The following is a 23,444-nucleotide window of genomic DNA, read 5'->3' as shown; positions in this document are numbered from 1 at the left end:
TCCCTCTCCCTGCCGCCCCCTGCCCGTGTGTGTGTGTGTGTGTGTGTGTGTGTGTGTGTGTGTGTGTGTGTGTAGATAGGGTCTCACTATGTATACCTGGAAGTCACTATGTAGAACCGGCTGGCCTCAAATTCATAGAGATCCGTCTGCCTCTGCCTCTGAAGTGCTAAGATTAAAGGGGTGGACCAGCGGGTTCTGCATGTGTTTTGACAAAGTCTCATGTAGTCCAAGCTGGCCACAAGGTTTCAGTGTAACCGAGGGTGACCTTGAACACTGTTCTGATCTTCCTGCCTCCACTTCTGAATGCTGGAATTACAGGTGTGCACTACCACCCATGACTTCTGCTCTACAGGGGACAAGACTTAGAATCTCAGCCTGCTAGGTTAGCACTCTACGACTGAGTTACATCTTCAGCTTTTATTTCTCTGCTTTCTTGAAACAGGCTCTTGGTACGTGTCCCTTATCTTCCAAGTCACAACGATCCTCTTCCATAGGCCCCTGGGGTCCTGAGAAACCACACCCCTCTGGACTTGTGATTGTAGAAATGAGGAAAAGTACCAGAAAAGCACAGACATACTGTAAGGAGCAAGGCAGACACACCAACGGAGTAATAAGATCGCGACTAGAACAGATCCATGATGGGTAGCTGGTAGTGATGTAGGAACAAGGAGAGCCAGGCACCCCGAGGACAAAGGTCTCAGAAGTTCTGGAGTGGGCGGAACCCTGCGCAGCACCGCCTCCTGTCAGTGTTAGGGCAGGCCCTCTGAAACTGTTGGTTGTCCTGTGGGCAGGGCCTCATGCTGCACCACCTCCTCGCTGGCACCTGGTGGGCGGGGCCTCGCATTGCACCTCCTTGCCGGCGCCTGGACGAGTGGCTTGAAATAGAGGCGATATGGCTGCGCTGGTGGAGCCGCTGGGGCTGGAGCGGGGTAAGCGCTCCGGGGGTCCAGTCCGGGCTCTGGGCTCCGTTGGGCTGCGACAGGTCTTGCAGATGCGGGGGTTGGGGGGCGGACCTAGTTAGGGTGGGCGGGGCGCGGCCTGCAGTCTGAGGGCGTGGGAGGGTCTGGGGCGGAGCGCCCCACCAACACCTCGCCCTGGGTTGGGGTCCCGGCGACCCGCGGGGCGCGTGGATCGCTTCCAGTGTGACCTCGGTTGCCCTTCTTGCTGCCGGCGTGTGCTCTCGCGGTCCTTGCTGCTTTCTGCAGACGTGTCCCGGGCTGTGGAGCTGCTGGAGCGGCTGCAGCGTAGCGGAGAGCTGCCCCCGCAGAAGCTGCAGGCCCTGCAGCGGGTCCTGCAAAGCCGCTTCTGCTCCGCCATCCGCGAGGTGAGCTATATAAGTTGTAGTTTCCTTACACTCCGCGGCGGGGGCGGCGACGGGCGAGGTCAACCGTGTCCAGGGCTGTTGACTGGCTGCTCCCTGACGTTGCCGGGTCCCTGACTCCCCAGGTGTACGAACAGCTCTATGACACGCTGGACATCACTGGCAGCGCCGAGGTGCGGGCTCATGCCACAGCCAAGGTAAGCTTCTGTCCCCTCAGCTCTGGATGACCACGAGAGCACAGTGCCCTCCAGGCTGTTTTTTTCTGCGCCCTCCTTCACATTTACGCATCTCTGTTCCACCCTATGAAGATTTATTTATAATGCCCTTTAAATAACTGCACATTTTTAACTTGAATGCACATGAGATTCTCTCTAGCAACAGGCTTGGAAACTGGCCTCACTTTCCTGCCGGTAAGATGACCCTAAAAGGCAATCTGGTTGGATGTTGTGAACAGGGACACCTTTCCTTTCCAAACTGCAGTGCCACACTCTTATTACTGCCTGCAGACTCAGAACCGTCTCCACCTGATCCCTCTCATCCCCCACCCCCAGGAGGGGCACTTCTTTCCATTTGTCTGAGAACAAGATTGGCAGGTGCTAAGGACTGAGGACCTACTTCTCCCTGACTTGTAGAAGAATACAAGTGTTCTCACAGGTCCGAATCACTACAGGGTAACCGTAGCCTCCTGTTGAGCTGTGTCAGGATTCCCCTGCTTGACCTTTGTGGCTACCCTGGTTGGAGTCCCATGTCTCAATGAGGGTCTCTCTCATGGAGGCACCTTCTCTCTTGCAGGCCACAGTGGCTGCCTTCACAGCCAGTGAGGGCCATGCACATCCTAGGGTCGTGGAACTACCGAAGACTGACGAGGGTTTGGGCTTCAACATCATGGGTGGCAAAGAGCAGAACTCACCCATCTATATCTCTCGAGTCATCCCTGGAGGCGTGGCTGATCGCCATGGTGGCCTCAAGAGGGGAGACCAGCTGCTGTCTGTGAATGGTGTGGTGAGTGGAGCTGGTGGTGTCTGTAAGGCAACACTGGATGGTTACATTCCTTCCACATGGAGAGCGCAGCCTTTGTAGACAGCCCTGTGGGGTGCACTGCTGACCCTCAAGGACTTCAGAGAGCCTAGCTAGGATACCAGTCCAGTGTAGAAGATGGAAGGTTTTTGGTTTTTTTTGCAGAAGGAACATTTGGCTTGGAGGTTGAAGAATGGGTAATTCTCTAGACTGAGTTGTGGAGGGGTGGTTCTGGCTGGGAGCAGAAAGAGTCCCTGAGATGACAAGAAAGGCTAGCTCTGATTGATGTCTGGGCCGGTCGGAGTCCTGAAACCCCAGTGATTAGAATCCAAGGAAACACCACTGGGGAGGTGGTTTCTCCAGAAAAGCCAGGCTTCTGTCCCTGGGCTACGAGGGCAGGAGAGCAATAGGTTTAGGGGTGTAGACAGGTTTCTTCTTTGTGACTTCTTTGCGACAGGTTTAGTGGCCTGATTCATTGAGGACACTGGGACTCTAAGCTATATTAACATGCAGTTTTAAAGTTGTGGGTGCTGTGTCTAAAGCTGGTGATCCACTAGAGGGATATGAGGCCTGGGAAGCTTGACCCCAGCAGCCATGTCACTATCCACTGGTCCCGTGTCCTGGGTAGGGTGGTAAGGGCAGCGGTTTGGGCCAGCAGCCTGTGCGAGGCCTGCCCTGCAGAGTGTGGAAGGCGAGCACCATGAAAAGGCAGTGGAACTCCTGAAGGCCGCCCAGGGCTCAGTGAAACTGGTGGTGCGCTACACTCCTCGGGTGCTGGAGGAGATGGAGGCCCGCTTCGAGAAGATGCGATCTGCCCGTCGGCGCCAGCAGCACCACAGCTACTCGTGAGCCTCCAGTCACCACCCTCTCCCTGATGCCTACCCCAATCTCAGATACCCAAACCAGGCCAATGATCTCGGGGGCCTTCAACATTTATCCTTGGCTCTTCACCAGGGGTTTCCTGACCCTTGACCCCTGCCATGGTAGCCAAGGCCCTGGAACCCTCTGGCTCCCTAACTCCAGAATCCCTGTGCCTGTTTTTCTGAACTGTTGTCTCCAGAACCCCACCCTTGAACATCTTACACGCCCCCCACCCCACCACTGAGCCTCCCTGTGCCTAAAACTTCCCTCTCCACACCCTCACAGGTCCTTGGAGTCTCGAGGCTGAGATCACAGAGCAAGCCCCTCCTCCTTCCCTGTACAGTATTATTTATTGTCACCGGTTCCTTATTTAAAGATCTTTAACCCTCACCGAGTGTCTTGTGTGTCTGTCGCGCATCCTGGGTTAGTCTCTATGGGGGAGGAGGACAGTGAAGCTGAGGTTAAGAACAAGCTCTTTCCAGTATGTGTACCATGACAGACACCGCTCGTGCAGCTCTGAAGGCGGAGACTGGCCGGTGTCTATGTGAGTGCCAGAGCGCAGCACTAAAGACCACTGTCCCCAACTCTAAAGAGGTTCTGAAGGCCAAGGCCTGGCAAGGTCCCCTGCTGTGAGTCGGACGCGGGAGTCTTGAAACGCAGGAGAAGCCTGATCAATGCCTCTGTAGGCTGGGCGGAGCGAACCATCCGCTGGGGGAACCCTGCGGGCCGTGCCACCGTCTGCGTGGGAGTCGGGGGTTGGTGGGGCGCATGCAGTTCCCTAGACGGGCGCAGGGGTGCAGAGTAACACGCACTCGCCACCCATCGTCCACTCGCCTCACCTTCCAACTGAGCACATCCTTCCGGGAGCCGCCCTTGTCTTAAAAAAAAAAAAATCCCACCTTGAATGTTGAATTCCCATCCCGCCGCCCAGCCCTCATGTCCCGTGAGACGCGCGCAGCCGCGGGAACCCGGGGTCGCGACTCGCGCTCCACGCTGCGCGCTACTAGATTCAGGTGACATCATCCTCTGCTGGGCTCCGCCTCCCTCCCAGGCCGCCTTACGCTGCATGCCTATTGGTCGCTGCACCATAAGTCCCGCCCCCAGCTCGCCGCCCGCGCGGCCCCTCCCTCCCGATGTGGAGGCGGGGCCTCTTTGCCGGCCGGCACGGACGCCAATTCTCATTGGCCATTCAGCGCCGTCCGTCAGTCTTCTGTTAAAGGGGCCACGACCGCCCGGGATCTGTGGGGGGGAGGGGGAGGGAGGAGAATTTTTTTGGGGGGGAGAAGGTGGGATTTGGGGGGCGCTGGTGGGCACCCCTGGATCTGGCGACTGCGGCCTCGCGGGGGGAGGCTGTATGGTGACAAGGGCAGGGGGCTATTTTAGGGAGTAAGAAGGCTGTGAGACTGTGAGGGGGAGGGGGGTCCCCAGCGCTGGAGCCGGAGCAAGAGACGCTGAGCCCGCGCTAGCGGCGTAGACAGGGCTCCAGAGCTCCAGATCCGGGCCCCGGCCGCCGCCAGGGGCCCCGCCCGGTGCCCCTACCCCACCCCGCGTCCCTCCTGCAGCCCAGCTCCTCCCGCAGTCGTCGCGGACCAGGTAGGTAAGAGCCCGGCCCAGCTTGCCAGGCAGCGCCCACCCTGGGGACCCCTGGGCTAGCGTCTCCGACTCGCTTGCCCGAAATCCTACATTTCCATCTTCATTCCAAGGGAACGCAGAGTCCAGATTTCACAAGCCAACCCAAGAGACCCAGGCGTGTCCCTTCCCGGAGCTCAGAGTGCCCTGCCGAACCCTAGTATCTCAGGCGGGTTGCCTCCTTGTGCCTCCTCCAGGGCCCAGATGCCTGGATCCCTTAGCTCAGCCCAGGGGACCCCTCAAGTCTAGATCCCTCCTCTGGGCCAAGTCCTGGGAGCTCCAGACACTGGTCACCTCTGTGGGGCTCCCCCATTGCGACCAAATTGTTCCCCCATTTGCGTCCCCCACCTTCTGGTTGGAACAGCCGGCGGCGACGTACCTCGGTCCAGGCCGGCTCGCCCTGGACACAGGCCCGCGCCGGAGCTGTCCATGGTCAGCTCTCTCGGTAGCCTGGCTTCCCCCATCTCCTGCCACGGCCGCCAGGGAGGGGGGTTCAGGTGGTGTGGGGGATCCCTCCCCCTCACCGCGCCTTTGACCTGGGGATCCCCGGCGCCCCCCTTCCCAGCTGGGCCTCAGGGTTCTCAGGCCCATCTTTAGGCACTCTAGCTTTCTGGGACTCTAGCTGCTTCACTTACATAGAGCTTGTGAATGTCCCTGCCCAGGCCACTTAGAAACCTTGGCCTGGAGCCTCCCGCTCCCACCTGGTTCTGAAAAGCTGTTAGTTCCCATATATCTGCTGGCCCTGACTAATCACTGTCACCTTATTCAGCACCTGGAGAATCCAGTTTCCCAGCCTTTGCCCCCCCTCCCCACTTAGCACCTACTTTAACAGCTCCTCCTCACCCCACCCCCCCAGACAAATATGTCCAGCTTCTTGGTATACCAGCACCTGCTTGCTGCCTTAGGGACTCAGGCACCATGACTTCCTTTTAAAGACCTGGAATGCAATTCCTCAGCTTCTGTCCTCACTCCCCCTTGGAGATCTATGTGTCTCACCCCCATCTTGAAACCTCCACCAGAACAAACACACATCTCAGAGAGCCAGAATCTCAGCCTGTGGTGAGTGTCCTGTCTGTCAGACCACCCACCCAGGCCTACACTCCCATCAAACATTCGGGCTTTAAGTTTCTTCACCCCCAGTTGGATTCAAAGGTCTGGACTCTGGCTCTGCACTGCATTCTCATCTTCAGGTCTTGGTGGCCTCAGCGTTCTATCAACTTCCCATCTTCCATGGCCTTAAGAAACACTTATCTGCTCTGTCATCTCAGGTGCTAGACTTCCAGAGTCTCTTCTCTCCCAAAAGTTGGATATTTCTGGCATCTCATTGCCTCTAGAGACCCATATAGTAATATCTGATGTCTCACACTCCAACTACCAAACAGCCAGCCCTTCCTCCAGGTGTGTTCTGGGATCAGAGTTCACGAGGTGATCTGGAACCTGCCAGCCCTCTTTCTGCATTTCTGGTTGTAATGAGTCCTTTCCTTGTGTTGTGTTCACGGTTCTAAGTTCCAGAACATTTCCAGATGATGCATCTGTTCTGTCCTCACCAAGGCATGTGATTGATATTCAATGGCATGAACTCAATTCTAGGCATGTCTTTTTTTCACTTGCTCCCTTCCTGTCTCCAGTGTCAGGATTTTGCCATGCATCCCAGGCTGGATTAGAACTCACTATGTTGTGTACATTTTTCCTTCTTTTCTTCTTCCTTCTTCTCCTTCCTTCTCTGGTCTTTACAAATACCTAGAGTGCTCTCAATCCTCTCCTCAGACATGTCCTATATTTCTAGCTATTGGAGCTGGGGTTGTTGCTGGGTAGAGCACTTACCTCCCGTGCACAAAGTCTAGGGTTCGAATACTAGCACTAGACCAATAATAAAAAGGTCTCACTCTACTGCCACCCTTAGAGACTAATATCTGCTGAGTTTCCATTTAGATGTGTTTTATCTTCCGGCCACATCTGGATTCTAGATTTCCTTCTTCCCATGGATATTCTAACTTGCAGAATGTATTGTTTTCAGTTAAATATTCTACTATTCTTTGGAACTGTAGTGCACACAATCTTTTTTTTTTAATTAATGATTTATTTTTATTTTATGTGCATTAGTGTTTTGCCTGCATATGTTTGTGCAAGGGTGCCAGATTCTCTGGAACTGAAATTAGACAGTTGTGAGCTGCCATGTAGGTGTTAGGAGTTGAACCTGGCTCCTCTCAGAGTAGTCAGTGCTATTAATCGCTGCACCATCTCTCCAGCACCCATAGCTTGCACAATCTAAAACCTGGATGATTCTAGAGCAGTGCCCTGCTGATCTTTGGAAGCCTTGGGTTCTAGGTCCCTTTATGTAGTTTCTACCTTTTTCTTGCTATGGCCTTAGCTTTGGTGTCAGTCTTGTTTCCTGCTGGATCTTAGGCTTCCGGCTCCATCTGCTGCTTTGGCATTCTGAGCTTGTTCTAGACTCTTGCCTTTTCTAGAGTCTTCAGCCTCAAAATGTTCTTGTATCCTAAACAGACCACCCCCACCAGAGGATCTCTCTCTCTCTCTCTCTCTCTCTCTCTCTCTCTCTCTCTCTCTCTCTCTCTGTCGTTATTTGGTACATTTTGTTTTGCTGTATGTATGCATGCATGCCATGGGGTGCATGTGGAGGACAATTTGCAGGAGTTCTCTTCTTCATAAACCATATGTCTCCCAGAGTCTCAAACTCAGGTCTTCAGTCTTGGTAGCAACCTTTACCCACTGAGCCATTCTTCCCGGCCGTGTGTTTGTGTGTGTGTGTATAAGAGGATTTCATTGTGGTAGTTGTGAACTCACAACCCTTCTTCCTCACCTGGGAGCAGCTGTGGGCTCAGCTTATGTCAAGCAAGCACTGAGCTCCAGATTCTGTCTTTTGGCCAAATCTACCACTATGTATAGCATTAGGGGTGCCCCTCTGTGTCATTTTGCTCACTTCTGTATTTTGGGTTCTTGCACCTATTTATGTTACCATGTGACTTTGGGCTGCTTTTACCTTCCAGGACTCACTTGTAGCATAGGACCCTCTAGTTAGCCAACAAAGCAGCTCTTGGCCTCAGTCACATGCTCAGTGTGAAAGCGTGGAAGCTCTTAATTTTTTCTGTGTTCTGCAGCATCTTTTTAAAATATATATATTTTATTGGATATTTTATTTACATTTCAGATGTTATACCTTACCCCATACCCGCCTCCCCCCCGTTCTGTAGCATCTTGGTGACATTGACTGTCCATTCTCTTTCTCAGTGAGTCTGATATTCTACAGTAATCTAAATCATCCTTGGCTGTATGCTCTGACCCAATTGTGGGTTTGAGCTTTCACGTTGGGGTCTAGCCTAAAGCTGGCCTTCTTTCTTATAAACTTTTTGGTGGATCCAGTTTCTGGGAAGTGTAGAGTTTCAGACAACTTAAAGTCAAAGGGGACTTAGGGACCCAGCTGCATTCTTTCCTGTATTCCAGAGCTCTTCTTGTCTCACAGGAACCCAAGCTCCTAATGGCTTTGGTCACAATTCTCATTTGGGTGGTGTTGGGAAGTATCCAATCTCAAACCGGTTAGGTCGCTGCATGTATTGAGGGGAAGGAAAGGAGTGAAAGTCCCTCCTGCTTTCTGTCTGGCCAGAAGGACTTGTTGGACCTGAAGTGTTTCAGGGAGAGGCTCACTGGGCCTCTCTACATCTCCGCCCCGCCCCTGGCCAGGGGAACCCAAGTCCCGCCTTCTGGCCTCATAAATCCCGCCTCTCCCTCCTCCCACACTCTTGGTTAACGCCTCATGAGGGCGGGGCAGGAGGAGCAGCCTAGGATGACTAGAGCCTGAGTGGGCGGGGAGCAGGGTCCCACAGCTTAGATTTATGGGTGTGCAGGAGCTCTAGAGCCACTGGAAGTAAAGAGGGGTCTGAAAAGAGACTGTTGGAGGCTCAAACCCCTAGATGTAGGGAGCTACTAGCTGTGGGGACTCAGACTCCTGCGACCTGAGTTAGAGCACTCAGTCCTACTCCCTGTTATGCATTTTTGTTTTGTTTTGCTGAGAAAGGCTCTAATATAACCCAGACTGACCCGGAAGTCCCTAAAATAAACGAGGATGACCTTGAACTCTTGATCTTTTCGTCTCCACTTCCCAAGCGCTGGGATTACAGGCATGCACCACTTAGCTCGGCTTAATACATGACTATTTTATTTTAGTGGTACAGGATTTAATCCAGAGCTTCATTTTGTGCCAAGCATGTGTTGTATCACTGAGTTACGACTCCAGTCCTCCTGCTATGCTTTTTACTCTTCTGATTTCAAATGGAGTGTTGGCCTTTAGATCATAGACATGGGCAAATCAGAGCCCAGTGACCCAATTCAGTATCTGAAGCCCCGTGACTTTTTAAAGGTGTGGTTCTGGCTTGGGGCTCAGTTTCCTCATCTACAGAGTGGGTTGAGGATTCCAAGCCGAGCCACGATAGGTAAAGGCTACTTTTAATCCATTTAGCCAATGACTGGTCCACTAGCTTTTTCCAGTGGCCAGACTTTGGTTTGCTGCCGGTGTTTGGTGGAGTCAAGCCTCAGTGTCCTAAAGTGCTTTTACCTAAGAAGTCATCGCTGTTTATCTAAAAGCAATGATTTTCAGTTTATCTGTGCCATGATTACCCCAGTTTTCCGTTTTTGGAGGTCAGCACTTAGTTCCCCCCCCCCCACACACATACACTTGGCTGTACCTCAGTTTCCCCGTGTCACGATCAGCTTGGTTGACCTCAGTTGCCCCCCTATGCAATGTCTGGATTGGGCCCCCAGGGAGTATTTCACTGGCCTTGCCTCAGTTGTCTCCCTGAGCCTTGACATGGTTAGTCAGCCCCCTCTGCGTACCCGCAGGCCGGCACCGCCGCCATGATGTGCGAGGTGATGCCTACCATCAGCGAGGATGGCCGGCGGGGCTCGGCGCTGGGCCCGGATGAGGCCGGCGGCGAGCTGGAGCGCCTCATGGTCACGATGCTCACGGAGCGCGAGCGCCTGCTGGAGACGCTGCGAGAGGCGCAGGACGGGTTGGCGACAGCGCAGCTACGACTGCGAGAGCTCGGCCACGAGAAGGACTCGCTGCAGCGGCAGCTCAGCATCGCTCTGCCTCAGGTTGGGCGGGGTCTTAGGGAGGCGGAGCCTAAAGACGAGGGCTGTCCTGAATGGGCGGGGTCAGGCGGAAGAGAGTGTGGGATTGGATTGCCTTTGGTAGGCGGGTCTTATCTGCAAAATGGGCAGGGCTTATATAGAAAGAGCGGGTCCTGAGAAGTAGGAATTCTTGAGGATGCCAGGCCTGGGTGGCAAGAAGGTTAGGGGTTGGTGAAAAGGCGGAGCTTGAGAGAGGCGGAGCCTGGAGAAGGCAAGTTGGGCGAGTCCGGGACTATAAATAAGGGGCAGGGCCTGAGAATTTGGAGAGTCTGAGCTAAGAAGGAGAGACATGGGCGCCCATAAAGGTGGGGCTTAGTAGGAGTCAAAGTCTAGGAAGTAAGCTGGGGGTGGCACGCGCCTTTAACTCTAGAGGCAGTGGCAGGTATATCTTTGAGTTCGAGGCCAGCCTGGTCTACAGAGTGAGTTCTAGGATGGACAAGGCTACGGCGAGAAACCCTGTCTGGAAACACTAAGAAACAAAAAACAGACAACAACTAGGAGGGCAGAACCTGTAGAAGGGTTAGTTTGGAAAAGAGGGTGGCCTAATATGGGTAGTGCCAAAATATAGCTGGGAGTATGGAATTGGTTTAACATTGGTGGGCGGGTCTTACCATGGAGATGGGCATGGTTCATGTGAGAGGGCGCGGTCTGAGCAGCAAGAGGAGATTCTGCTATAGGTTCATATAGGTCCACAGCAACAAAGGGGAGAGTTTGCCCAGAGGGGCAAGATTTGAGTCTAGCAGGACTTAGTAAAAGTCAATTGTGAGTGGCTGGAGGAGGCAGGGCCTAGCCAGGAGGGTCAGAGTCTTCAAATTCTCAGAAAGAGAGAAATACAGAAATAATTGAGTCAGCCATCTGATTCTACCCACGCCTGGACAGGAGTTTGCGGCTCTGACGAAGGAGCTTAACTTATGTCGGGAACAGCTTCTGGAGAGGGAAGAAGAGATTGCAGAGCTGAAGGCGGAGCGAAACAACACCCGGGTGAGGGCTGTGGAGATGGTGCTTAAGCGGCATGGGGCAGAGGGTGGTGCTGGTGCAACATATCTTTTTCCAACATCTAGTTTTCCATCTTCTCTTTTTCCTTGCTTCTAGTCTCCTGTATCGTTGCTCCCATGCTCTCACCCCCTCAACCCCCTTCCCCGCCATCTCCCTCTTTTCTCCTCACCTCTGCGTGGCCCTTATCTCCTCTTCCTTGTGCACTCTGAGCGCTTCATCCCTTTCCTCTTCCCCTTGCTTCTTTCTCCTAACTCGACGCTTTATCCTTCCAGCTTCTTCTAGAACACCTTGAGTGCCTGGTGTCCAGGCACGAGCGTTCCCTGCGAATGACTGTGGTGAAACGCCAAGCCCAGTCCCCTGGAGGGGTCTCCTCGGAGGTGGAGGTGCTCAAAGCTCTAAAATCCCTCTTCGAGCACCACAAGGCCCTGGATGAGAAGGTAGGGGTATCAGAGGATGAAGAAGAGAAAACATGTGATTGACCTCAACTGAAGTGGGAAAGAGAAAAGCTGTTGGTTGGAGGTGTTTCACATGGTGATGGATTGAAACATGACTTGATAAAAAGATATATGAGGGGGCTGGAGAGATAGCTCAGTGGCTAAGAGCACTGACTGTTCTTTCAGGGATCCCAACTTCAATTTCCAGCAACCATATGGTGGCTCACAACCATCTATAATGGGACCCGATGCCCTCTTCTGGTGTGTCTGAAGATAGCTACAGTACTCATATACATAAAATAAATAAAGAAATCTTAAAAAAATAAAAAAGATATGTGAACTATTTAATCCCAGCATTCAGGAGGCAGAAGCAAGTAGATCTCTATGAGTTTGAGGTTTGTCTGGTCTACAGAGTTGGTCCATACAAGGCTATGTTGCAAGACCTTGGCTAAAGAAGTAAAAATAGAAATAGAATAGTGTATAATGGGGGATAGTTTCCTTGATGCCTGACTGGAACTTCACACTCATTAGATTGGTTTCAGACCTTCCTTAGGGTGTTCTGGGACAGGATCACCTGATCCAGACTGGGTCTTATCTCTGTATCACATGTAGACGTTGAGTTTGGGATCCTTCTGCCTCAGCCTTTTGAGTAGCTGGGACGACAGGATCAGCCCTACAAGGTCTGATCTTCTCTCACTCCCATCTGCAGGTCCGGGAAAGATTGCGAATGGCACTGGAGAGGGTAGCAGTGCTGGAGGAAGAGCTGGAACTGAGTAATCAGGAGGTAGGGGGCGGGGTCGACAGAGGAGGGGCGGGCCAAGTCTTGGTGGAGGACTAAGAAACTGACTGGTTGTATTCTAAAGGAAGGGGGCCTATGGCATTGGATCCCAGAAAGAAATCCACAGGTCCCTTAAGGAGCATTCAGTGTGCTCTGGTGTTCTGACTCTTCTAGGCCCTGAACCTTCGAGACCAGCTATCTAGAAGGCGGTCAGGACTGGAGGAGCCAGGCAAGGATGGGGATGGACAGGTGAGAGGTCGTAGTCCCCTCCTTGTGACCTCCTCTCAGCGCTGACTGACTGATTGTACTGAGGATGGAATTTAGGGGCATCTTATGTTCTTTGCAAGTCTTCTAGCCCTGAGCCACATTCCCAGCCCGTCACTAGGGCATTCTAGGCAGGTGCTTTACTTCAGACTACATCCTTAGCCCTCTTTTTACTTTTTGTGAGTTTGGGTCTCACTCTGCAGCTCATGTTGACCACCAACTCAAGATCCTTCTGCCTCCCAAGTCTTTGAAAATACAAGCCTACGCTGCCGCTCTGCCCAGTAACCTCCCGACTTTCCAATGAACGCTTTACTGTTTTTTGTTTGTTTGTCTCTTTTGCTTTGTTTTATTTTTAAAGATAGGGGTTCTCTGTGTAGCCCTGGCTGTCCTGTAACTTACTTTGTAGACCAGGGTGAACTTGAACTCACAGAGTTCCACCTGCCTCTCAAGTGCTGGGATTAAAGGCATATGCCACCATGCCCGGCCCCTTTTTAGTTTTTATTACATTCATCTGTGCAAAGAGATAATGTGAAAGGCATTGTTTCTGTGCATGCGGAGGTTGGAGGACAACTTGAGGGAGTAGTTCTCTCTTCTTTTCTTTCTTTCTTTCTTTCTTTCTTCTTTTTTTGTTTTTGTTTTTTTGGTTTTTTGTTTGTTTGTTTGTTTTTTGTTTTTTTCGAGACAGGGTTTCTCTGTGTAGTCCTGGCTGTCCTGGAACTCACTCTGTAGACCAGGTTGGCCTCGAACTAGTTCTCTCTTTTCATAATGTAAGTCGTGGAGATTGAACCCAGGTCCTCAGGCTCGGTGGCTGAGCCAGTTCATTGGCCTCCGATGGTCACTTTAATGTTTGTTATGACCCTCACTGACCCAGTGCTAACTGATCCCCTATGATCCTTACTGGTCATCGTGACCCTCAGTGACAGGCCTCTTTGGACTTTGGTCTCCAAGAACGTTATAGGTCTTTGATTCCTCTTCATCATACCTGGCTGCCCTCAGGGTGGATGACCAACCCAGCTCTGTACTCTGGGTTCTATTTGTTTTTCTTTCTCTCCAGACCCTTGCCAATGGCCTGGGTCCCGTCGGAGAATCCAACCGGCGCACGGCAGAGCTGGAGGAAGCACTTGAGCGGCAGCGTGCAGAGGTGTGCCAGCTGCGGGAGCGCCTGGCGGTGCTGTGCCGTCAGATGAGCCAGCTGGAGGAGGAGCTGGGCACTGCTCACCGCGAGCTGGGTAAGGCCGAGGAAGCTAACTCCAAGCTGCAGCGCGATCTCAAGGAGGTGAGGCGGAGCCCCTGGAGAGCCGCTCTCTGTCCCCTGACTCCCACCCCAGCCTTCTCCAAACCCTTCAAGAGTAACTGAGTTCAAGAATAACAGGACCTGGACTCAGTTCCCAAGATATGTGGAATTCCCTCCTCAGTTTTCTTATCTGTACAATGGGACTAATCAGAGTGTTTGTGTGTGGCAGAGTGACCGTTGGCATCTGGTTCCTGTGTTACTATGGTGATAGAACCTAGGACTTTACATACCCTAGGCCCATAGTCTGTCTACCTCTGAGCCATGGCCCTAGTTTCTCACAGGCAGGTACTTTATTTCTGAGTCTCTCTCAAGCCTGCACTTCGGGACTCTAGGCATTGAGCTACATCCCTGTAGCTGCATTATTCTTTATTCTGAGACAGGGTAACTTGCCCTGTTTGGCTGTGGAATCACAGCCTATTGCCTCAGCCTCCTGAGTACGAGGCCCTGCTGGTCTGGATACTTGAAGAAAGTGAAAAAAAAAAAAAAATGAACGTTTTATTCCTCATTAGCCTGGCAGGTGGCAGGGGCTGTTTGCCTTGCCACAGGCTTCTCATGACAGCTCCAGGCAGGCCTATCTCCCACCTGATTCTGGCATCTTTTCTGGGCTTCTAGGCTTGGGCTAGCCTGGTAGCTCTATGAGAGAAGGGTGTGACCCCTCCAGAGAGACACCAGCAAGTACTCTGGGATTCTAAGACAGTGTTATGTTGAGGCGTGGTTTGAGTGAAGGCTGTATCCCATAGGTCTTGGGTTTTGTTGTTGTTTGTTTGTTTAACAGGTAGGGTCTCCCCATGTATCCCAGGTGGGCCTTGAACTTGGCTGGCCTTCAAAGTCCTCTTGCTTTAGCCTCCCACTTGCTGGGATAACAGGAATGTGACATTATCATGCCCTGAGCCTTCCATCTTCTTTACGGGAGGCTCTAAGCCAGCACTGCCTTAAAAGTTGTGACACAGAATGGAGCAAGGAGCTTATTTTCTATAAACCCCGAAATGCCTTGTCTGGAGTTTTTGGCCTCTGCTGCCACAAGGCTTTCTGGGAGTTGTAGTCCACACATCCCATCACAACCTCTGCAGGCCCTGGCTCAGCGGGAAGATATGGAAGAACGCATCACCACGCTGGAGAAGCGCTACCTGAGCGCCCAGCGTGAAGCCACATCGCTACATGATGCCAACGACAAGCTGGAGAATGAGTTGGCCAGCAAAGAGTCCCTGTACAGACAGGTGATAGCCCACCCAGCAAGAGACCCAGAACATCATAGGAAGAGGATGTTGTGACTGGGTAACTGAACCCCCTCGGCTCTTCTGCCTCTTTCTCTCCCAGAGTGAAGAGAAGAGCCGTCAGCTGGCCGAGTGGCTGGATGATGCCAAGCAGAAGCTACAACAGACCCTGCAGAAGGCCGAGACTTTGCCTGAGATAGAGGCTCAGCTGGCACAGCGGGTCGCTGCTCTGAACAAGGTGACAGCCTGGCAAGGGGCGGGGCCAGAGGTGCAGGGGCGGGGAGCGTGGTGGAGTCAAGTCATGCTCCACGGTCCTGTCCACTAGGCTGAGGAACGCCATGGGAACTTTGAGGAGAGGCTTCGGCAGCTGGAGGCACAGCTGGAGGAAAAGAACCAGGAGCTGCAGCGGGTGAGAGGGCCAAGGGAGCCAATGGAATTGCGATGTGGAGGCGGGGCTTACCTGAGGGCGTGGCCTAGTAGGACTTATCTGAGGGGTGTAGCTTATATGACTGGAGAGGAGTTGTATGAGGGGCAGGACTTGGAAGCGCACAAGCTCTGTGTGTGTGTGTGTGTGTGTGTGTGTGTGTGTGTGTGTGTGTGTGTGTGTGTGTTTAAATGAGGGGCCAGCCTGGGCTTGGGACAAGGCTTAGCTGAGGGGTGAGCTAGGTGGGACTCATGAATGGCAGGACTTAGATGAAGGATGGAGCTTCTGGAGTTTACATGAAGGAACTGGGTGGGATGTATTGGGACTTACACGACAGCAGAGCTTAAAAGAGAGAGCCTGAGAGTAAGAACAGGGTTTAGATGAAGGGGCTGGGGTTGGTAGATGGGGCTTAGATGAGGCTGCAAGCTGGGATTGGATTTAGCTGAGTCTTTGGCTAAGTGGACTGACTGTACATGGGAGTCAGGGCACAGTGAGGATATATCTGGGGAGGGGGCTAAAATGAGGGGGCGGAGCTTAGATGAGGGCAGGTTTGGGTGAGACGTGAAGGGTGGAGCTTAAGTGAGGATTAGAGTAGTGGGTGGGACTTAGATGAAGAGAGTTTGGTTTGGTTGGGCTGAGGGGTAGGTTAAGGAGGGGCTTAGATAGGGGTCAGGCTAAGTGGAAATCAAGATGAAGCAAGGCTTAGATTTCGAGCAAGGGGAATGATCTCTGAAGGACCCGCTTGACAGTCTCTGCCCTGTTTCCCTTTGCTCAGGCCCGGCAGAGGGAGAAGATGAACGATGACCACAATAAACGACTGTCAGAGACGGTGGACAAGCTGCTAAGCGAATCCAACGAACGGTTACAGCTTCACCTCAAAGAACGTATGGGGGCCCTGGAGGAGAAGGTGAGCCCCTTCCAACCCCTACCTTAAGCCTTTGACAACCAGGGGTGCCTCTGTCATCCTAGGGCCCATACATCTTCCTCAGATCTGTCATTTGAGACCTCTGTACCCACAAACTCTGCTCTGTGACTGACTCTTCACCATTTTGCTTGGCCCTTCCAAGAGCAGAATTTTCCTAGACCACAACCCCTGCCGCCTGTTTTTGCCCTACCATTTCACCCCTGTCCCCACAGAACTCACTGAGTGAGGAGATTGCTAATATGAAGAAGCTCCAAGACGAGCTGCTGCTGAATAAGGTGAGGCCTGGAACTTGATGGGGAGGTATCCAGTGGCCTGCTCCATGGCAGCATCTCACCTCATACCTCCGCCTCCTCTCCACAGGAGCAGCTCTTAGCTGAGATGGAACGCATGCAGATGGAGATCGACCAGCTACGAGGGAGGCCGCCCTCCTCCTATTCCAGGTGACAGAAGCGCTCCTGCCCTTTCTGTCTAGGTCAAGCTCATCCTTTACTTTTTGCTTCTTCTCCTCAACTGCTCATTCTTAACTAGTTTATTTAAGATTTATTTATTGTATGTATATGCGTGTTCTATCTACATGTACACCTGCATGCCAGAAGGGGGCATCAGATCCCATTACAGATGGTTGTGAGTCACTATGTGGTTGCTGGGAATTGAACTCAGGACCTCTGGAAGAGCAGCCAGTGCTTTTAACCACTGAGCCATCTCTCCAGCCCCCTCATCCCTAACTTTTAATCTTTACAGTACTGGGGACCAAATCCCAGGGACTCATGCTATCACCAAGCCACATGTCCCAGCCCTTCACTGGGGGATTCTAAGCAGGGACTCTGCCTCTGAGCCATACCTCCTCTGAGCCACGCCTCCCAGCTCCACACTGGGAAATTCTTAGCTCTACTCCTGTACATCTCCAGACTCTTTTCCTTTTGAGCCAGAAGCTCACTAAGTTGCCCAAGGTGGCTTTGAACTTGTGTTCCTTCTGCTAAAACCTCCCAAGTAGCTGAGGCTACAGGATTACATCACCAAGTCCAGCTTTATTAATTTTGTTTACTTATATTTAAGAATATTTTAGTCAGGTGGTGGTGGTCCATACCTTTAATTCCAGCCCTTGGGAGGGGGAGGGAGGTGAATCTCTGAGTTCAAGGCTAGCCTGGTCTACAGAGCAAGTTCCAGGACATCCAAGAGTACACAGAGAAACTGTGTCTCAAATTGACATTCATACAGGGATCTTGATCATATCCACTCCCAGCTCTCCCCCAAAACTTTCCATAAAACATCTCATTCCCAAATGTGTCCTTCTCCTTCTCCTTCTTCTTTTCTTCTTCCTCCTTCTCTTCTTCCTCCTCCTCCTTCTTGAGACAGGGTTTCTCTGTGTATGCTGGCTGTCCTGGAACTTGGTCTGTAGACCAGGCTGGTCTTGAACTCAGATATCTGCTTGCCTCTGCCTCCCTAGTGCTGGGATTAAAGGAGTGAGCCACCACTGTCCAGCCACAATTTCTTTTTTAAAGTAACCCACTGAGTTCAACTGTTGCTGCCCCCAGTGCAGACAGACCTGTCCCTGTGACTCCTAACGTCTATCCTTTTCCTGGCCCTTCCTGTGCTCACAGGTCTCTCCCTGGCAGTGCCCTGGAGCTCCGTTACTCCCAGGCACCAACCTTACCTTCTGGTGCCCCCCTGGATCCTTATGGGCCTGGCAGTGGCCGGGCAGGCAAGAGGGGCCGCTGGTCAGGGGCCAAGGACGAGTCTTCCAAGGTCAGCAGCCACCTCTAGGGCCTAGATAGAGAGGGGCTGGGTTGGGGAGGGCATCTGGGTCTGTCCAGCTCAGGGAGGATTCTGGGATGAAAAAGCCATGTCTCTCTGACTCCCTGTCTTCTCTCCGACTTCCATCACCACCATCCACCTGCCTGCGCGTCTGATCTCCTCCTATGATGTGCACGGTGAGCATTGAAGATGGAGGAAGAGTGGAGAATTCCAGAGCTAAGCCAGGCAAAGAGAAGCTGCTTGGCTCTGGGGAAGTGGGAAGAAGGGAGGAATGGTGGGTATGGGCCTGGCTTAGGGAGCCACGTAAGAACTAGACTGATGCTGTGGAGAAAGCATGGTTAGTAAAACCCCTGGCACTCGTATAATAAGACAGATGAAGTGGCATGTGCCTCTGGGCTCAGCTCTGGGGAGGTGCAGACAGGAGGATCTTTAAAGCCTGTGGTCAACCAGCCTAGATAGTGAGCTCCAGATTCAGTGAGAGACTGTCTCAAAACATAAAGTGGGGCTGGGCCTGTTGGCAAATGTCTTTAATCCCAGCACTCAGGCATGCTAGGCAGGTAGGTCTCTGTGAGTTCCAGGCCATAAAGGTCAATACAATGAGACCCTGTATGAAACAAATAACCAACAGAAAAGAAAAAAATAAAGGTGGGGCCAGGGAGATGAGTCAGTAGGTCATGGTATTTGCAGCTTAGCTGGATAACCTGAGTCCAGTGCCCAGGCCCCATGGTGGCAGGATAGAAGTGACTCTGAAAGGTTGTCTTCTGACTGCTATGTGTGCAGCGTGACACATGCACAGAGCCCCACCAGACACAAAGAAGAAGTAATGTTAAAAAGAAAAATGAAGTTCAAAAGAGTAATGTGAACAGCGGAGGACATAGAGCGACAACTTCTGCATATGCACACATTGGTCCATAAACACCTCAGTCAGTAGCCCTGGCTGTCCTGGAACTCACTCTGTAGACCAGGCTGGCCTCGAACTCAGAAATCCGCCTGCCTCTGCCTCCCAAGTGCTGGGATTATAGGCGTGCGCCACCACTGCCCAGGCAATACTTTTTGTTTTTTAAAAACAAAGAATGAGAGTTTAAAAATGTATGGGGAGTGTACCTGCCATACAACACCTGTGGAGGCCAGAGGTTGACTCTGTGGACTCCATTGTTTCTCTCTACCTTTAATGTGATCTGAGGATTGAACCATGGTCACCAGGCTTGTGCAACAAGAATTTTACCCACTGAGCTATCTCTTAGGTCCAAGGAAGAGTCCTACTAAGAGAAGCACAGGGGTCCAGCTCATGTAAACCTGGGCGTAGATGACACCCTGACTCCACCACCATAATGCAAAGATAAAGGAAGGGCCTAGGCTGCCAGAACATCATGGGATGCAGGTAGGGTCAGGAGTGTGGGCAAAGTCAGATACCAACCTCAATCCTCACTCACAGGGACAGGACTGGGATCGGTCTGCCCCTGCTGGGTCCATTCCACCCCCGTTCCCTGGAGAGCTGGACGGCTCAGATGAGGAGGAGGCCGAGGGGATGTTTGGAGCTGAGTTGCTGTCCCCCAGTGGGCAAGCTGATGTGCAGACACTGGCCATCATGCTCCAGGAGCAATTGGAAGCCATCAACAAGGAAATCAAGTGAGTCCCCAGCCCAAGCCTGCTGTGCCTTGCCCAAGCTGTCCCCACTGAAGGTCCTAAAAGTCGTGTGCCCACCCTTTTCTAAGCCTGACTACTTCCCCATCGCTCTCAAGCATCTCTCCCAGACCACAATACACATCCACGGACCACCTCTGTTATTGGGTCAGTGTCCCTAAGCCAGCACCTATACCACAGAGTGTTCCGCAGTAATACTCCTCAGCTCTGCAGGAGAACCTTCAAGAAAACCACAGCTCTAGATAATCATGTCCTAGAGCCTCCTGATGCTGCAAGGATCTCCACAGAAGGTCCCAACAGCAACAAAACCCCGCACATCTCACCCACACAGAAATCAAGAGCCTTGGCTTGGGCTGAGAGGGTAGTTTACTTGGTAGAGTGTTTACTTAGCATCTGTGACACCCTGGATTCCATCCTTAGGATGGAAAAGCAAAGAAGATAGGGAAAGAAAGAGAAAGAAAGGAAGGAAGAAAAACATCTAGGGAATAAAGTGAAAGAAAACACGATGAAGAACAGGAAGACAGAAAGGAAAGAAGGAAGGGAGGGAGGGAGGGAGGAAGGAAGGAGTTTCAGAGATGGCTCAGCGATTAAAGTGATCGCCGTGCATACTTGGGGACTGGAGTTCAGATTCTCTGGAACCCATATGAACGTCAGGTGGGCTAGATGGCTCACCTGAAATGACAGCCTCTAAAGACAGAGTGGACTCCTGGAGGAAGCTGTCTGCCAGGGCTAGCCATGTCGGCAAGCTCTGTGTCTGGCTGAGAAATGCTGGCTCAGTAAATAAGGCAGAGAGTGGCTGAGGACAATTCTGTCAATCTCAGGCCTCAATGTGTGTTCAGATCCATACACTGCCTGAACACACAAAAACACACATAGTGCAGGCATAACTATATATGCACACACGCAAAAACACGTGTAACACAAACAACACTTGTAACGCAAAAACAGGCGTAACCACACACACACACACACACACACACACGCGCGCGCACGTTCACACACAGAGAAAGGGAGGAATGAAAGAAGACTTAACTGCACAGTTTTCCTGGCAGCTTCACCTGTTCTCCAGAAAACACCGGCTTTGGCATTCTGCTCCCATGAATTCTTTCTGGACCCCTGGAAACAAGACGAACACAATCACATTCTAACTCATTCTAACTCACATTCTAACTAAATCTAGATCACATTCTAACTCAGACTTTTATCTGTCCACCCTGAATGAACTCATGACCTTCTAAACCACTTTGGCCTTGATTTCACCATGATCCTAGCATTTCCCTCATTTGGCTCACGGAACAATGTCTGTCCCTGTAGTAATTTTATTGTCTTTAGAATTATAATTTGTTGTTTGGGGGTTAAACCCAGGTGCCTGTATGCCAAGCGGGGCCTCTCCTGCTCTGACACACCCCCAGCCCTTTACCAGGGGATCTTAGGCAGGTGTTTTACCATTGAGTTAAACCACTAGGGCTGCCGGGCGGTGGTGGCGCACGCCTTTCATCCCAGCACTTGGGAGGCAGAGGCAGGCGGATTTCTGAGTTTGAGGCCAGCCTGGTCTACAGAGTGAGTTCCAGGACAGCCAGGACTACACAGAGAAACCCTGTCTCGAAAAACAAAAACCACTTGGGCTTACTGTAACCATTTGGTTAACACCTAACTGATATGAATCACAACTGCTCAGAACGAGGCCTTTAGAGATTTCTTGAGACTCTCAGGATTTCTTGAGCTGCTGAAGCTATGGTCATGTAGTCCCCCAAACATTCTTGAGTCCACTCAGTATCTGAGCCACACCCTTCTCCCCTCCCCAGCCTCTCTGAGTCCCCTCTACCCTCCACTTTGTGTCCTCTTTCTCCTCTTCCAGGCTAATTCAAGAAGAGAAAGAGACGACAGAGCAGCGTGCAGAAGAACTGGAGAGCCGTGTGTCCAGTTCTGGCCTTGACTCGCTGGGCCGGTACCGCAGCAGCTGTTCACTGCCGCCCTCCCTCACCACCTCCACACTCGCCAGCCCCTCACCTCCCAGCTCTGGCCATTCCACCCCTCGTCTGGCACCCCCCAGTCCTGCCCGGGAGGGTACCGACAAGACAGTGAGTACTCTCTGTCACCCCGGCCCAGTGGAAGTGGGAGAGGCCAGAAACAGAACTTCCCACAGATAGCTACCGGGGCCATGCCACAATGGACTCCAGAGTGTCCTCGGCTTTTCTCAAAAGTTTGAAAGGACAATTAGGCTGGTTTTTGTGTGATTCATGAGCATGCTATAGCACCCCTGGTCAGGGGACAATTTCTAGCAGTTGGTTTTCTCCTAACATGAGTATCCTGGTGGTTGAGTTCAGGTTATCTAACTTGGTACAAGTCCTTCCTTTATCCACTGAGGTATCTTGGCAAGCCTACGTGATTTGTTCTTATGAGTTATTGTCCTGTAATTTTTTTTTTTAAAGACAGAGTCTTGGTGTGTTCCCTAGGCTGCTGTGAAACTCATGAGGCCAGGCTATCTCTCTTCCTCACATAGCTTCCCAAGTGTCTAACCTGGTCTACAGGCATGTACCACACCCAGCTCCATGGACTCACAATATTCCTGGGGGATGGCTCAGCTGGTAAAGGCACTTGCCACCAAGTTCTATCCCAGGGATCCACGTGGTAGAAGGAAAGAAAGGAAAGAACTTTTTTTTTTTTTTTTTTTGGTTTTTCAAGACAGGGTTTCTCTGTGTAGTCCTGGCTGTCCTGGAACTCATTCTGTAGACCAGGCTGGCCTGGAACTCAGAAATCCTCCTGCCTCTGCCTCCCAAGTGCTGGGATTAAAGGCGTGCGCCACCACTGCCCGGCAAGAACTTATTTATGATAATTGTTCTCTGATCTACCATAACGGTGTAGGTCACACACACACACACACACACACACACACACAAATAAAATGTAATTTTTAAAAGTATCTTCTTTTTTTAGATTTACTTACTTATTTATTTTTAATTTATGTGAGTCACTGTTTTTAGACACACCAGAAGAGGGCATCAGATCCCATTACAGGTGGTTCTGAGCCACCATGTGGTTGCTGGGAATTGAACTCAGGACCTGGAAGAGCAGACAGTGCTTTTAACCACTGATCCATCTCTCCAGCCCAATAAAATGTAATTAAATTAATGTTTTTGTAGATTTCTTTGTTTTATTTATTTATTTTTTTTTGAGGCAAGCTCTCATTCTGTAGCCCTGACTGCCTTGGAACTCACTTGGAAATCAGGCTAGCCTTGAACTCACGGAGATATGCCTGTCTCTGCCTACCAAGTACGGGCTGCTGCCACAACGCCTAACACAGTTAAACTATTTTTAAATGCACATACACTTGAGATTTATAATCTTGAAAGGACCTTTGAGAACTTGGGTATGGTAACTCAACACCTGTCATCCCAGTGATTGTGTGGCTGAGGCAGGAGGATTGCTGTGAGTTTGAGGCCAATTTGGACTACATAGTGAAACCGTATTTTAAAAGGAGGAGGAGGGAGAGGAGGAGAATTCACCTTGGGAGAAGTCAACATCACGTGTTTTGGGGTTTGTTTTACTCTGTAAATCTTGCTTCCTGTTCTGAGTACCTGAGCCCCTTTAGCTTTCTTTGAGGCCAAATGTAGTCCACATCTGTCATCTGTCGCAAAGCTACTGCCTGTATAGGATTTTATCCCATTTGATCTAGGCTACCTACCTTCAATTAGTGTCCAAGCAAGAGACAGCTCAGACACCCTCTCATACCCCACAACTAA

At 51.6% G+C, this 23,444-nt stretch overlaps 2 protein-coding genes across 3 annotated transcripts in view; both read left to right on the top strand.

The window, feature by feature from the left end:
• The first annotated feature begins 842 nt into the window (after window positions 1–842).
• Window positions 843–3,589, top strand: Lin7b (lin-7 cell polarity scaffold B). The gene is made up of 6 exons (XM_034519774.2): window positions 843–929; window positions 1,206–1,324; window positions 1,447–1,518; window positions 2,114–2,323; window positions 3,020–3,183; window positions 3,485–3,589. The coding sequence occupies exons 1-6, from the start codon at window positions 893–895 to the stop codon at window positions 3,504–3,506; spliced, it is 624 nt and encodes a 207-aa protein (XP_034375665.1). The 5' UTR covers window positions 843–892; the 3' UTR covers window positions 3,507–3,589.
• Window positions 3,590–4,614: 1,025 nt separating this feature from the next.
• Window positions 4,615–23,444, top strand: part of Ppfia3 (PPFI scaffold protein A3) — a 28,417-nt gene continuing 9,587 nt past the window's right edge. The window contains exons 1-16 of one of the 2 annotated variants that reach the window (XM_034519644.2): window positions 4,615–4,792; window positions 9,683–9,937; window positions 10,853–10,954; window positions 11,242–11,406; window positions 12,113–12,187; window positions 12,356–12,430; window positions 13,500–13,721; window positions 14,810–14,956; window positions 15,057–15,191; window positions 15,279–15,362; window positions 16,153–16,284; window positions 16,515–16,577; window positions 16,663–16,742; window positions 17,904–18,048; window positions 19,499–19,686; window positions 21,560–21,782. In XM_034519644.2, the coding sequence (XP_034375535.1) occupies window positions 9,698–9,937; window positions 10,853–10,954; window positions 11,242–11,406; window positions 12,113–12,187; window positions 12,356–12,430; window positions 13,500–13,721; window positions 14,810–14,956; window positions 15,057–15,191; window positions 15,279–15,362; window positions 16,153–16,284; window positions 16,515–16,577; window positions 16,663–16,742; window positions 17,904–18,048; window positions 19,499–19,686; window positions 21,560–21,782 (2,076 nt within the window). In that variant the 5' untranslated portion in view covers window positions 4,615–4,792; window positions 9,683–9,697. The remainder of the gene's footprint in view (window positions 4,793–9,682; window positions 9,938–10,852; window positions 10,955–11,241; window positions 11,407–12,112; window positions 12,188–12,355; window positions 12,431–13,499; window positions 13,722–14,809; window positions 14,957–15,056; window positions 15,192–15,278; window positions 15,363–16,152; window positions 16,285–16,514; window positions 16,578–16,662; window positions 16,743–17,903; window positions 18,049–19,498; window positions 19,687–21,559; window positions 21,783–23,444) is intronic. The other variant, XM_034519651.2, reaches the window with a different exon arrangement.

Source organism: Arvicanthis niloticus, chromosome 1 (assembly GCF_011762505.2).
Source record: "Arvicanthis niloticus isolate mArvNil1 chromosome 1, mArvNil1.pat.X, whole genome shotgun sequence".
NCBI lineage: Eukaryota > Metazoa > Chordata > Mammalia > Rodentia > Muridae > Arvicanthis > Arvicanthis niloticus.
The sequence above is the reverse complement of the archived record's forward strand: the minus strand, read 5'-3'. Positions and strand labels throughout refer to the sequence as shown.